At 35.9% G+C, this 14,333-nt stretch overlaps 3 protein-coding genes across 3 annotated transcripts; 1 reads left to right on the top strand and 2 right to left on the bottom strand.

Moving 5' to 3' along the window:
• Positions 1–668: 668 nt before the first annotated feature.
• On the bottom strand, positions 669–4,835 carry LOC125836311 (glycine cleavage system H protein 2, mitochondrial). Its single transcript, XM_049515494.1, has 3 exons — positions 4,587–4,835; positions 2,016–2,275; positions 669–987 (listed from the first exon to the last, which is right to left on the bottom strand). Exons 1-3 carry the CDS (start codon positions 4,660–4,662, stop codon positions 859–861), a joined length of 465 nt encoding a protein of 154 aa, XP_049371451.1. The 5' UTR covers positions 4,663–4,835; the 3' UTR covers positions 669–858.
• A 2,374-nt stretch (positions 4,836–7,209) lies between these two features.
• Positions 7,210–8,663, top strand: LOC125836304 (uncharacterized). The gene has a single exon (XM_049515490.1). It carries the CDS (start codon positions 7,294–7,296, stop codon positions 8,332–8,334), a length of 1,041 nt encoding a protein of 346 aa, XP_049371447.1. The 5' UTR covers positions 7,210–7,293; the 3' UTR covers positions 8,335–8,663.
• A 516-nt stretch (positions 8,664–9,179) lies between these two features.
• Positions 9,180–13,314, bottom strand: LOC125836301 (pentatricopeptide repeat-containing protein At2g35130). Its single transcript, XM_049515483.1, has 8 exons — positions 13,279–13,314; positions 12,226–12,410; positions 11,916–12,148; positions 11,458–11,707; positions 10,859–11,004; positions 10,505–10,710; positions 10,132–10,256; positions 9,180–9,805 (listed from the first exon to the last, which is right to left on the bottom strand). Coding segments are annotated over exons 1-8 (1,731 nt in total). The 5' UTR covers positions 13,281–13,314; the 3' UTR covers positions 9,180–9,221.
• Positions 13,315–14,333: the final 1,019 nt, after the last annotated feature.

The raw sequence follows: 14,333 nt of genomic DNA, 5'->3' as shown, positions 1-14,333 counted from the left end.
GGGAAGTCATTTTCCTTAAATTTGAGGAAAATGAGTTGATTTGGAAAACATTTTCCAAAACATTTAGCCCAACCAAACATGAGAAAATTGGAAAACATTTTCCGGAAAATGTTTTCCTTCATACCAAACACACCCGTAAGTTCTTAAATATACTCATCTTTTTTAGTGAAACAATTTTCGTCAAATCTTTTCGTTAGAGTTTGTTAAATATTTCATGAAGGTTATTTTATTTGGAAAATTTAAAGGATTAAAATTGCTCATATATTAAATAAGACATGAAAAATACTCATGTTGAATGAGTAAGGTGTCACCTAGTTAGAAAGTGAATTATTTATGTATTAAAATTAATATAACTACTATTCTATTTATTAGTACCATTTTAATTGCTGTATAAAATTCGACATACTACTACATGTATAATCACGAAGGATATTTTATACCAAATACAAGATAGAATAAGTAAAATATAAATAACTAAACTTCACATAACTCTATCAAGCAACCAAACAAACACCATAAGACTTGCTTAAAGGTGATCTAAAAGGGGATTGTTAAAAGCACCATTCAACATTAATGTCATATTGAGGAAAACCATTTACCACATCAACTTTGCCTTAAAAAAATATTGTGAAAGGTGTTTGGGAATTTATAAATGCAATGCCAGAAGAGATGAAAAACTTGAATTTAACCTAAATGAAGTTCAACATCCAAAAACACTGAATTATTTGCAAAGACAGAGAAGACAAAATAGCACTACTAGTATCCAGCTTCCGGGGCATAGGAATAAAGCCTCTTTATGCATTGTGAAAAATTCCTGCAGGAAATTGTGTTCTTGCTCAACTTTGGTGAGGTTTCAAATCAGTGCTTCGCGTCTTCCTCATCACAAAATTTGGTATACTGGTCAGGGTCCATCAATGCTTTGACCTCTTCGGGTTTGTTCATCTCAACTTTCAAAATCCATCCTTGTTCATAGCAGTTCGCATTGATCTAAATTTAACAAATTGCACATTTGATCACATACCATATACGAACAAGTAAAGATGAAACGTGAAACAATATCATACAGCTGAACAAAAATAAAGAACGCTTGATGATTGAATTCAGCAAAAGGTCCAGATACTACTCTTGTGGAGTTGAGCTATAAATATCCATATTTTGACAACGTGTTTAGGAAGGTGGAGGACTATTGACGTACCAGATTCTAGTAAGTCACATATTCTCAAATAAACTTGTAAGTTATTAACTCTCACGATGTACAGAATAAAGTTTATTCTGTAGAGTAGCTTAATAATAGATTTTAGAAGTTCATAGAGCTTAGACCTATTAGTGTAGTCTCTGCAGACTAGCGAATCTGCACTTCAACTTTTATGGCAGTAGTACAAGGGTACAACAACTATCTACGCCTCAATCCCAGATTAGTTTGAGCAATGTGAATCCTCATTATCCATTTCACTCATTTTGGACCTTATACATTCCCAACTTACAAGTTACAATCAACTAAAAATATTCTTGGAAAAGAACCAGAGGGGAAAAGGGGGAGATCATTTGGAACACAATATCAGTTTTATAGAGCTAAGAAAGCTTGTGACGCACTATTGATGTACACACAAGTAAGTACATCTTCTCATACTAGACCAACACTATATATACGAGGAGGAATGCATGACAGAGATGATCACACCAATGTAGACAACAAAAACATATACACATGAATGCGTAGGTTAGAGTCCCACGGGACCCAACCAACCAATGTGGAATGGATGGGTAGTCTACTTATATGGACTTGGGCAATCCTCCGTGAGCTAAATTTTGACTGAAGATAAAACCTACTTGGGCTAAGGTATAGAATAATGGAAAATATTCTACTTACTCTGACTTGAAGCAAGTACCCCAGAACTAACACTAAAGATCAATTCAAATGCGACATTGCAATAACATCTACCAGAATGCTAGCTTCATCATTTTATTCTAACCTATATGGCTACACAATTAGATCATAGATCTATGATACTCACCAGAGCAGGACCGTTGTTGAGTTCCTCATTAAATTCCACCACCTTCCCTGAAACAGGAGAATTGATATCACTGGAAGCCTTGACACTTTCAACAGCACCAAAACTGCCAAATTGTTCCACAGAAGACCCAACTTCAGGAAATTCAACGTAAACAACATCACCTAAATGTTTCTGAGCATGATCAGTGATGCCAATTGTTGCAGAATTACCGTCAACTTTAACCCATTCATGAGATTCTGTGTACTTCAAATCCTTGGGCACTGCAGAAATTTTTTAACACACAACCATTGTCACATCGAGTCATATTCAGACAACGCTTCAAATTTTGTTTGTTACTTTCCTTCTATTAAAAAAATAAATAAATTGCTTTTGGGTCAAAATTACTTTTGTTTGTTTGTTTATTCCTTTTTACCTCAGAAAGGAGAGAGGGTGTTATTCATAATCATATGTAACTGCACATCCCAGTCATCCATAGGTTGTTACTACATTATGCAAAGGGGGGGACTTTTGAGTCGAGTGTTTCTATGGTTTTGTCAAAACTATACTCTTTAAAATCAGTGGATTCAGACAAAACATGGAAGTCAAACAATAAATAGCAACACGATAGGAAGCAAAAACACTCAAAAATTTGCATATCCATAGTTCAGGATATTGACAACATCTATGAACATAAGTTGCACAAAGAAATAATCCTTTATAATTATTTAGACTGTATAAATATTTCGAGCACATCTTATCATAAAAAAAATCATATAAACATTGTGTCCAACTTAATTGGACAATGAAAACGCATAGCAATCGGAATAGGCTATTATTAAATTCATTTTCCTTGGCACCTTCTTATTTTTAAGGTTCAGGGAATGAAGGATACTGTAGATTTAAGCTAGGCTCCCTACAACTCATATCTGGAAGGATCAAACATGCCTAAATCAATATAATATGAATCAAACTCAACACTTAACTTATAACAACAGAAATAGCTCGCCATCTCTATCCAGATCGTCCGCTAAGCTAATGCACCTGAATAGGTATTTAGCATGTTCTCTACATATATTATGAACAAAAGTCATACCGTACTACAAGATGCCTTCAGTTTTGCAGTGTAACTACAGAGGACAGAGAAAGATACAAGGCATGTGACTGGAGAATTTCACATAGTTACAGTCTACAGAAAATTGTTCAGCTATTCCTGTAAACCTTGGAGAATCTGCAGTTCACAACCAGCTAATAGAGAGGTCGGCACTTGAAGGAACAGAATAACAATTATGATGGGACATGATTCAAATTATCTTCATAGATACCTGCTTTAGAACTTCTTTTATTTGAATTACATTAATGCAAACAAAACAAGTAGAAACATGGATGCATTTTACAGAGATGGAAGTGAAAACGATTACTCTGAATTTGTTGATGCAGTGTGACAAGTTACTACCATTCCCCAAAGTTAGTCAAATTATAAAACGTCCAAAAATTTAGTCATTAAAATTAAAAAGAGCTCTTATCCTCATTGCATTACCATCTTCCAATCCTACGGGTTTTTTTATGACAAGGGAAACCCGCAACCGCTACCCTTTGGGTGCGCACAGGGTAAAACCCCGCTCCTATGCAATAGCTCGCAAACCACATAGGAGAGGTAACCTGCACTAGGCAAGCCTGGCACGACGAGCTCGACCCAGAAGGCAACCCCCTTGCTTTCGCTGGCAAGGGGTTTCAAACTTGAGACCTCCAACATGAAAGTCCCAAGCCCAAACCACTGGGCCACCCCGAAGGGTATCTTCCAATCCTACATCACTGATGATATATCAGAAATAAGCACAAGCTCCGATTTGATTTCTCGGAGAGTCACTCAACTAATAGTTACTATCTTTGACTTTCTTGTTGAAGAAAATTGGAAACAAGGAGATAATAACTATTAGTTGAGCACCGTCTAAGAAATTAACCCTCAAGTCTACATCATAAAAAATCCATATACATATTAGAGACAGATTCACAGGGCAAAAAAAAAAAATCAGTCCTCAATCAACATCTGCAAAAAGAATGAAGAACACACAATACCCTACAGATTTATCAAAAAAAAAAAAAAAAAAACACACAATACCCTACAACAACCTTGAAACACTTCAGACTACCAAAGGTGACATATTGCATAACCAAGAATAAAGTAGAAACCCACAGCACAATAACCCTTCCACTGATTATAGAAAAGAAAAACAATGCACAAAGCAAGGGACATCAACATTTCCCAATCAGCATCACCATACAAAATAAACACCCTGCTAAAATCCTGGATACACCCCATAATATTAAAAAAAAAAAAAAGGTGACAAGAGTACAAAATCAAAAACATGAAATACAAATCTATCAAAAACCCAACAAATCATTCTGCTGATCCAAGAAATCACACAAACTCCGGACCCCACTTCCAAAAATCGGATCTTTAATCAAGAAAATAACAGATCAAGCAAATTCTTGAACAAAAAAATTACTACATAACCAAGATCCACATAGCTCAAAGCATTTGAAGAAAAGGGTAAGTGGGTAATTCCAGAAACAATAATATAACTCCATTACCAGTGGCAAAAGCCCTGTGAAATGCTGAGATCCTGAGATATGAAGCAGCCCTTGAAGCCCACAACTTTGTAGCCATTTTTCTTTTAGGTATCTGGTTTGGATGTAGAGCTGTGTCAACACTTGTATGTATTAGGGGAAAATGGAAAATAAATAGTACAAGTAGTAGTAGAGTTATAGAAGAAAGTGGAAGCAATAAAAATAGGGAAGACAATGGTGGCTGGTGGGTTGAGGTGTCAACAAAGTTGTTTAGCAAAGTTGGTGAGTGTCACTTGGAATTTTTTGTTGGTAGCTGATTCCATGAGGTGGGTCTCATGGAAGACATCCTGTTTCCTACCTTTTGTTTATCAGATTTTCTTTTGACAAATATACTAAATAATACTGTAAAACCTTTATAAATTAATACTCGGTAATTAATAATCTCTCTAAAAATATTTTTTCTGATCCCAACTTGGGCAAATGTAAAAAATCACCAATTTCGATAAGATAATAAGGTAATATTTTTTCAGAAGACCCTTATATAAATATATGGTCCTATTAATATCATAAATTAATACTCCCTCCGTTTCACAAATAATGACCTCCTTTCATTTTTAGTCAGTTTCAAAAAAATGACCTCTTTCCTTTTTTGGTAACATTTTACTTTTTGCTTTCCACGTGGCATGTTTAAGACCACAAGATTAAGGGCAATTTTGTATATTTGACATAACTTTAATTTAGGACAACAAGATTCAAAAGTCTTCTTTAATTTCTTAAACTTTGTGTCAAGTCAAACCAGATCAATCTTTTTGAAACGGAGGGAGTAATTCTTTAAAAGTACAAATATATATAAGACAATTTAGTGAAATATGATTCTATTGTGTTCTGTTTTTTCTTAAAATTTAAATGTAGTTGAGGCTCTTTTCTAACTTTTCTTATTGCATTCAAGAGCTTCGGTGTTGTCTTTTCGAACTGCATCATAAAAAATATGAAGAGTTCTAGATGCGATAAGTGTTTCCTTATGCGTAATTGGTTCCAAATGTATAGTATCATCTTCAACTTCATTATCAACATTGTTTTTTTCGATGGTATCCATAAATTCTTCTAAGCTTTAGACCTCTGAACATGTATCACTTTCATCAGGATAATCCAACAAGTTATTGACATCCATTTTATTGTGGTAATTGAGATCATTAATCATGACCTCAAGTTCATGAATGACGTTTTCACAAGTGAGTTCATTCAAATTCTCTGAGATTGCATCCCTCGAACGAATTTTATAGTGTCGAAAACAATTTTCTATTGTCTCTTGCTGAACATTTGTTGTCCAAACAGGGATTGGAAAATTGATAGCATCCAAAACATTAATCTTTGTTGGATCAGTTTGTCCCACTTCATAGCTTTCTAATATCCTACGATAATACATCTTGAAAGCTTTTATTATCTCAGCATCACAAGGTTGAATTTTGGATGTCATGTTGGATGGCAAGAAAAACAATTCAACATTTTGTAGTCCTTCAATATTTCTATCATGGGCTAGACAATTATCTACCATAATCAAAACTTGTCTGCCATGCATTTTGTGGTCAAACCAATGAATATATTCATCAAAAATCACACTTGTCATTCATGCTCTTTTGTTTGAATGATAGTGACAATTAAATAAATATGATACATAATTAGTAAGATACAATGATTTTAATATAATAAAATTAACCTTCATTAAATCTCAAACCATTTTTTAAATTAATAAATATTAATTTATCGATTAAATAATATCTCTATAAAATAATAAAATTTCAGGTTTCACCTATATTATTTTATAGATGTTTTACTGAAGTTGTAATAACTTTATTGCACTTTAAATATATTAAGTTATTTGTAATATTAATTTTATAGAGATTTCTCCTTTTTTATTTGAGTTTTTAAATTTATCCTTTACTTTCAAAATTATTTTAAATATATTTAGTTTGATGAAATTTCATTTATATAAGATCTTCATGATATAAAAAGTTTAACCTTTGTTTTTAAGAAAATAAATAATTTAATTTACTGAGATAATGTATGATTTTCACAATATATAGATATAAGGAGGTGTGAGAGGTTGAATATAATGAAGCGGATGAGTGGTAAAGGTAGGTTAAAGAAGTATCGGGGAGAGGTGATTAGGCATGACATGATGCATTTTTCAGCTTACCGATAACATGACCTTAGATAAGAGGGTGTAGAGGTCAGGTAATAGGATAGAAGGTTAGTAGATACTGCATAGTAGTTTTTGCTTTTCAAGGGGTTAGACTTTTGATATCTATCATCGTTTGATATATATTGTGTTTCGTTTATCTCATTATTTTGTTGTTTTTTTAATAGGCTTCGCCTTGCTTCCTTTGTTAGTTGCTACGTTTTCTACATTGTTTTTTATACTTAGATTTCCTGCTCTTGAGCAGAGAGTCTTTTTGAAACAACCTTTTAAGCTTAACGGGGGAGTGATAAAATTTATGTACAATCTACCCTACTCGTAGAATTTCACCGACCTATATGTTGTTGATTATATTATACAAAACATAAGAGGTCTATTCGCAATTAAGCTATAGTATAGAGGTGTTTAGTGTAATATAGGAGGAGTATTAGGCCTCGTCTCCTAAACAAGTTCAATTCTTCTGGTAGAAGAGAGACCAAACCCTTGTCGTCACTGCTCATTTGACTGCTAAACCCTAACCCTCCGACGGCGGCAATGAAGGATAAGAAATTAATAGCCCTAGGGTTCGAGGGTTCCGCCAACAAAATTGGCGTCGGAGTAGTAGCAATCGACGGCACAATTCTTTCTAATCCACGACACACCTACATAACGCCGCCAGGCCAAGGTTTTCTCCCCCGTGAAACCGCCCAGCATCACCACCAACACATCTTACCCTTAGTAAAATCCGCTCTAGATACCGCCGGAGTAACTCCCGATGAAATTGACTGTCTCTGCTACACAAAAGGCCCTGGCATGGGTGCTCCACTGCAGGTTTCGGCAGTGGTTGTACGTGTTCTATCTCAGCTATGGAAGAAACCTATTGTTGGGGTCAACCACTGTGTTGCGCACATTGAAATGGGTCGAATCGTAACCGGGGCGGTTGACCCGGTTGTGTTGTATGTGAGTGGTGGAAATACTCAGGTTATTGCGTATAGTGAAGGACGGTATAGGATTTTTGGGGAGACGATTGATATTGCTGTGGGGAATTGCTTGGATAGGTTTGCTAGGGTTCTTACATTGTCTAATGATCCTAGCCCTGGGTACAACATTGAACAGCTTGCGAAAAAAGGGGAAAAGTTCATTGAACTTCCATATGTTGTAAAGGGAATGGATGTTTCCTTCAGTGGAATACTGAGCTTCATTGAAGCCACAGCTGAGGAGAAGCTGAAAAATAACGAGTGTAGTCCGGCTGACCTTTGTTTCTCTTTGCAGGAAACTCTCTTTGCGATGCTTGTAGAGATAACAGAACGAGCCATGGCGCATTGTGATAAGAAAGATGTGTTGATTGTTGGTGGTGTAGGATGCAATGAGCGCTTGCAAAAGATGATGCAAATTATGTGCTCTGAGAGGGGCGGAAATTTGTTTGCAACTGACGATAGATACTGCGTTGACAATGGAGCAATGATTGCTTATACCGGTCTCCTAGAGTATGCGAATGGTGCATCAACTCCAATGGAGGAATCAACGTTCACTCAACGGTTTAGAACTGATGAGGTCCTCGCAACTTGGAGGGAGAAGGAATCAGCTATAGCATGAATAACCCTGGGGTGTTTTGTCACACGAATGTGTTGTACTATATTTATCTGCCCATAGTTACTTATAATTAGTCGATAGTAAGGCGTACATGAACAATTTCGTGTACTAATTATGCATTTCGAGAAGATTATTGTAACATGATTGGGAGATGTGGTTGAACAGTACACGGGGGTTGTCTCGTTTCCAAGCGTATAGGCTTGGTGATAGGTTGGTGCATTGCACTTGTTTCCCTGTTCAGTAGCATTTTTCCTGTAGTTGTCTGTCTTGTGATTTTTCTCATTTGTAATTTACTGTGCTTTTTTGAATGCTATATTATGGGTTCCCTATTATTTGCCATGGCCATATTACTTATGTATTGCGTATTCGAGGCAAGAGTCTTTCGGAAACAACCTCTCTACTACTTTGCAGGCAGGTGTGTCTGAGTACACTCTACCCTCACCAGGGTAGGAGTTAGGTTTGCGTAGACTCTATCCTTTCTAGACCTCGCTCATGGGATTACACTAGGTTTTTTGTTGTTGTTGATTGTTACATACATTCTTAATACTGGAGCTGCCACTACTTTACCCCTTTGAAAGAAGAGAACCTTTGAAAGAAAACCAGGAGGGAGACTCTCTCCTTTCTAACTTTGAAAACGTTGTCGATTTGATTCGATTTTTACCTAAGATTGATCATGGTATTCAAGAGTACCGTTTGGGTCAATTTTTACCTAATATTGAACCAAATCAACCATCATCTCTTGCAAAATGTACAAAGAAAATCAAGCCAAATACAGTTGGATTTTAAGTTGAAATTTTATATTTGATTTGATTTTCGATGGTATATCCATATTCTAACTTCCACAGTTCCACATCAAATATTGCAATTTCATGAAAACTGTACAAGTCATTTCAAACTAACTCTACTGTCTTCACATTCTTGTGCATTGATCTAATCACTGTTGTAACTTGTTCAATCTGATCTTCACTTGAGCAAGATGAAAGGAGCACTTTGGCTGTTCCGCCATCTGGATAGCAACCTTCATCGATCATTTCCTCGAAGATTTCTAAGCATCTTTGGTACTGTTTCTTTTTGGAGTATGCTCCAAGACGGGAGGTCCATGTGACCACATCTGGCTTCAGGTTCTTAGCTGGAAGTGATTGGAAAACTTCTTCCATTTTCGCGATAAATCCTGAACGTCCATATGCATTGATCAAGATATTGTAGGTGCTGATATCGGCTATGTATGGTCCAGCTTCGATGACAGTCAAGAGTTCTTCCATTTTTGCAAACTGGCCAAGACGACCATACAAGTTGAGCATGCTGTTAAGAAGAAAGGTATCTAGTTTCACTCCTGATATCTGCATCTGATTCACTATTTCTTCACATTTTGACACGTTACTGTTTCTTGAGTAGGCTGATATGAGTAACATGTAAGATTTCATCGTAGGAGCTATCCCCGGCCTCGTCATCTCATCAAACACGGTTTGTGCATCTAGTATATATTGTTTAGATAAATGAAAAGATACAGTCAGTCAGAAACAAAGGAAACTTGCATAAGATGCATATGGATTCAACAAGACCATGGACACTAAACTTGTTATCGACAGAAACAGATTGCTTAAGACCGTTGAGAGCACTTTGTTTCTTGAACTTTTCATTTTCACTTGGCATCAATTTCATATTGAAAACTTCCCTTATTTAGGTTGTTATATGAATATGCATTTAGAAGTTGCAATTATCATGCTGTCCAGATGAGCTTAAACTATTTTGTCACTAAATGCGAGAGAAACACCTTTTTAACATTGAGAAAAAAAATACCTTCATGAAGACCAGCTCTTCCATAGGCATCCACCATGATATTGTATGAAGCTCTGTCTGGTTCACAGCCCATATGCTGCATGAGAGAAAAGATCTCTGCAGCACCCTGAGGATAGCCTGCACGACTGTTAGACGATAACATCAATTCAGTTCCTTTAGATAAGAAAATTTGTAAGAGAAGAACTAGTGGAAGAGGGAAGCATAACTCTGAAAATACCTATAGAAGAATGTACATGTTGAAGAGGGCTTGATATACATCTTCTATAATGATCTAAAGCTTATACTGGAATGGAAGATGAGTTTGATGGGATTATCTTGACAATTTTATTACAGTTAAAGAGGAGCCCAACAGTGAAACATTAGTGGTGTTCACCTGTAAGCTTCCATCAAGGCGTTATAGGTGTAAACGTCAGGCTCAAGCCCAGCTTCTTGTAGCTCTTCAAAGACTTCTTCAGCCTTTTCACATAGGCCACTTCTCGCAAATGCATTTACAAGAGCTGTGTAGGTACAGATATTAGGTTTACATTTCTGAGTTTTCATCTCATTGAACATCTTTAGCGCCATGTAGGACTTATTTTCCTGCATAATCAATAAGTCATTCAATCAACTGAGACACATGGACAGATAGATGGAAAAACATCATCATAGAAATCTTGAGTTAGCACATGAACTGTTCCCAGAACTGTCTATAAATCAAAAACAGTGTTAAACTAACTACTTGTATTACCTTCCCATATAAATTGATCAGCATTGTATAAGTATCAGTAGATGGTTGGCAGCTTTCACGCTTCATCCTATCGAAGATTGCCAATGCTTTTTGAGAATTCCTTCCCTTCATTAACCCATCAATATAAGCATTATATACAAGAGCACCTGCAGATGGCTGAATGATCATATTCTGCTGAGTCTTAAAAGTATATGGACGGCACATAAGGCCGATCCAACTAACTTCTATTTAGTCATCTGTTTCCGTTTGTGTGGGCAGAATTGTGAACCTTTCTTCACTCACCTATGAGAACTACAAAAACAGCTCACAAGTTGAGCAAAAAAGAATACCTACAGTCACTAATAAGTGATTGGGGAATCTAAGTGTTCATATCGTTTAGTTTTTTGGTGAAACTTATAAGAAATATAGTTTACACAAGAGCAATAGGCTTGTTCTTTTTGTTCATCGTACATGGTCTAGACCCAATAGGTGCTGAGTTTGAGCTTACATAGGCCCAAGAGAAAGTAGTTATAAGTTTCCACTAACATAGCATTGCGATTATGATGCCATTTGATTCTATAGTATGTATAACAGAAGATAGAAAAAACAAGAAAACTTACTTGGAGGAAGGCCATTCTTCCGCATCTCAGAGAAGACAGCTTCAGCCTTCTCTATCATCCCACATTTGGAATAAGATTTTAGAAGAAGTGCATAAGTATCTTCAGTTGGGATACATCGAGCATCAACAAGCGCCAGGTAAGTAGATTCTGCTTTCTTAACAAGTGAACTCTGCCCATAAGCTTCTATGAGCAAATTGTAGCAAATCACATCTGCCTGAAAGGAGCTCCTACACAGTATCCATTCACACATCTGCAAAGGAGTATTACTTATTTAAACGAGGCTCCATCTTGTACGCTGGAATGATTGGATAGTTAGTGATATAGCACACTTATCCTATTGACAATTGAGTAGGCATACAAACTTATCCTACGACAATCTGAGGGATAAATATGTGGACACACAGACAATTGAATGAAGCCAGATTATGAAAAAATGGCGCGAGACACACGATCTTTACCAGTATGATCAGATCCCATTGCTTGTTGAGTCGAAGTTGAACTGCTACATTGATTAGATCATCCCAGGTGTGATTGGTGGGACGTAAAGTATCCAAGGAAGACCAAATCCTCTCTGGATCTTTTTCCGTCTTTATAAAAGTTAGAATTTGCTGAGCAATTGGGCTTAGAACTGGGAATATACCATCAACAAAACCAGATCCATATTTCCATCCTCTGCCCCTTAAAGAACCACCTGCACAATAGTCATGAATTTGGCATCAGGATGGAGAAACACATATATGAAACTACTGCCGTTAAACATCAACCTACATCTTTTCCGTGAAACTTTTTTGTGATCAAAGTGTCTAAATCTGCCACGTCTATCAATGAAAATGCTATCTTGCTTCCACTTCTCAACGGGAACTTCATTGGAGGCACTTGCTTTCCATCTGAATCCACCTTTACTAATTCTTGGTTCATAAAGGATATAATTCAATGGACATTTAGAGACCAACCTACAACAGCAGCTCAGAAGACAAAAAATTTCTAAGTCCTACGCTCCAAATGCATCACAGGACGCATGAACAAGGTAACACATGCTTGATATCAGAAACAAGACAGCACATTGAGCTGACTGATTTGCTACATGATGCAATGCTATGACTCCAAATCAAACATAACCTCATTTCCTAGTAAGTGTATAAGGTTGTCAAAAACATTATAATTTGATAAATGTGGTGTCCGGGGCAGCTTGCAAACACCTTGACTAGTTTCACGGGATGCCTATCACCTCCTACCAGCAACAAGTACCAGGTGACTCACTCTGTCCACCAAGGCTAGAACAAATGAGAAGAAATCACCTAGTGTGTTGTTTCTTTTAGAGATTTGAACCCGAGACCTCATGACGCTCAACCCACTTCATTGACCACTAAGCCAAAGCCACACCCTTAGGTGCAAATTGGTTTCTAATTTCTCTAACCTCGAAGCAGCATTCGTAGCTGTGAAGAAGATACTCACAAAGATGGGACAATGATTCAGTACAACACTAAAAAAAAATTGCATTATCATCTGACAAACACATGTAGTAAGTACATGAGGTGAATGACAAAAATGGCAAGTACTACATAACAGACAAACAATTCCAATTTTAATTTCAGTGTATATGTGATTTGATTACTCAATCTAATGTTCTTTTTTCATCTTATTAATTTCATTCTTAACATAATCTCAGTCCAGCTAAGAGAGCACAAACACAAAAAAATGTAATCTTTTTCTGCTGCAGAGCTCAAGAAACTATGAATGAATGAATGACAAATGAAGTAGAGTTCAAAATTCAAGAAAACAAGAATGAAATGCACCAGACCAGAAGAGAAGAAAAGTTACATGAAGATAAGGCCAGCCAGAACCTCAACTCAGTGTCCTTCACTTCTTCTGTTGTGTTTTTTGGTGTACAAACATAATTGTAAAATATCTACTCTTCTAACGCATGCAGACAAAACACACAATGGTCAAACATCATCTTATATTTCCCCTTCCCCCTCCCAATTTAAAATTTATGAGTTTTGAATTTTAATTTTTTATGTTGTTAACAATTTCTTTAAGATAAAATACAAAATTTCAATCATAAGTATCTTCTAGTCTAGCTCCACCAAAACCACTTCTAAAGAATATACATCGATAAGATAAAATAAATTTTCTATTGTGTAAGATTATTTTTTTTGGGTCTCAAGAGTTGGTGGATTAAAATTTTATGGACTCAAAAATGTCTTATATGGGTCTGCTAATTTGTGAGACATAAACAAGCCTCATTCAATTACCGTAAATTGTCTGAGGCATATAATAAAACTTTTGCGGATAAATTAATGATCAATGCAAGATATAGTTAAGTAGAGCGTGAAAAAGACGGATTGGGTTGAATTTGAACGGGCGCAAAACGTATTACTCATATAATTAAGTACTCGTATTTCATGAAATTAATATTTTATCTTAGGTTAAAAAGTGTATAATTTACCATAAAACGTATAACATAACATATAAACAATTTCTTTATATCAATTAATAGAAATAGTAGGATAATATATTTATATCAATAATTTTTTTTCTAATGAATATGTCAAATCTAAACGTGAGTAAAAGTGAACGGAGGAAGTAATATAGCAAATCTCCCTTCTTAATTAGATGGCAAGAGTCTTGGTGAGCCAAATTAGGTCAAGATTCCTAACTTAGCCCAAATTCCAAAAAGTAACAAGAAAATTGAAGTAACCCACCAATATTTTGCAGCCCAATTGGGCAAAACCCAAGAGTCTCAACTCCTAAAACCTCAGGACATTGCTGGGAAAAAACCCAGAGAAGCAGATTTCTCACTTCAGAGAGCATTCATCAAGTAAGTTCACAAATTCTCCCTTCCTTTTTCTGTTTAGTATACGCGAGCATCGACT

The sequence above is a fragment of the Solanum verrucosum genome, unplaced genomic scaffold (genome assembly GCF_900185275.1).
Source record: "Solanum verrucosum unplaced genomic scaffold, falcon-dt-bn FXZP01000278.1, whole genome shotgun sequence".
Taxonomy (NCBI): Eukaryota; Viridiplantae; Streptophyta; class Magnoliopsida; order Solanales; family Solanaceae; genus Solanum; species Solanum verrucosum.
The sequence above is the reverse complement of the archived record's forward strand: the minus strand, read 5'-3'. Positions and strand labels throughout refer to the sequence as shown.

What these genes read in the sequence shown, in the direction of transcription:
- LOC125836311 (XM_049515494.1), bottom strand. Translation starts at nt 4,662, where the DNA reads ATGGCTACAAAGTTGTGGGCTTCAAGGGCTGCTTCATATCTCAGGATC. An exon ending in TCACAGGGCTTTTGCCACTG is followed by an intron (nt 2,276 to 4,586) that starts GTAATGGAGTTA and finishes AAATTTCTGCAG; the next exon opens with TGCCCAAGGATTTGAAGTAC. An exon ending in TCAACAACGGTCCTGCTCTG is followed by an intron (nt 988 to 2,015) that starts GTGAGTATCATA and finishes TGTTAAATTTAG; the next exon opens with ATCAATGCGAACTGCTATGA.
- LOC125836304 (XM_049515490.1), top strand. Translation starts at nt 7,294, where the DNA reads ATGAAGGATAAGAAATTAATAGCCCTAGGGTTCGAGGGTTCCGCCAAC.
- LOC125836301 (XM_049515483.1), bottom strand. An exon ending in GAAGAATGGCCTTCCTCCAA is followed by an intron (nt 11,005 to 11,457) that starts GTAAGTTTTCTT and finishes AGCCATCTGCAG; the next exon opens with GTGCTCTTGTATATAATGCT. An exon ending in AAGAGCTGGTCTTCATGAAG is followed by an intron (nt 9,806 to 10,131) that starts GTATTTTTTTTC and finishes AATATATACTAG; the next exon opens with ATGCACAAACCGTGTTTGAT.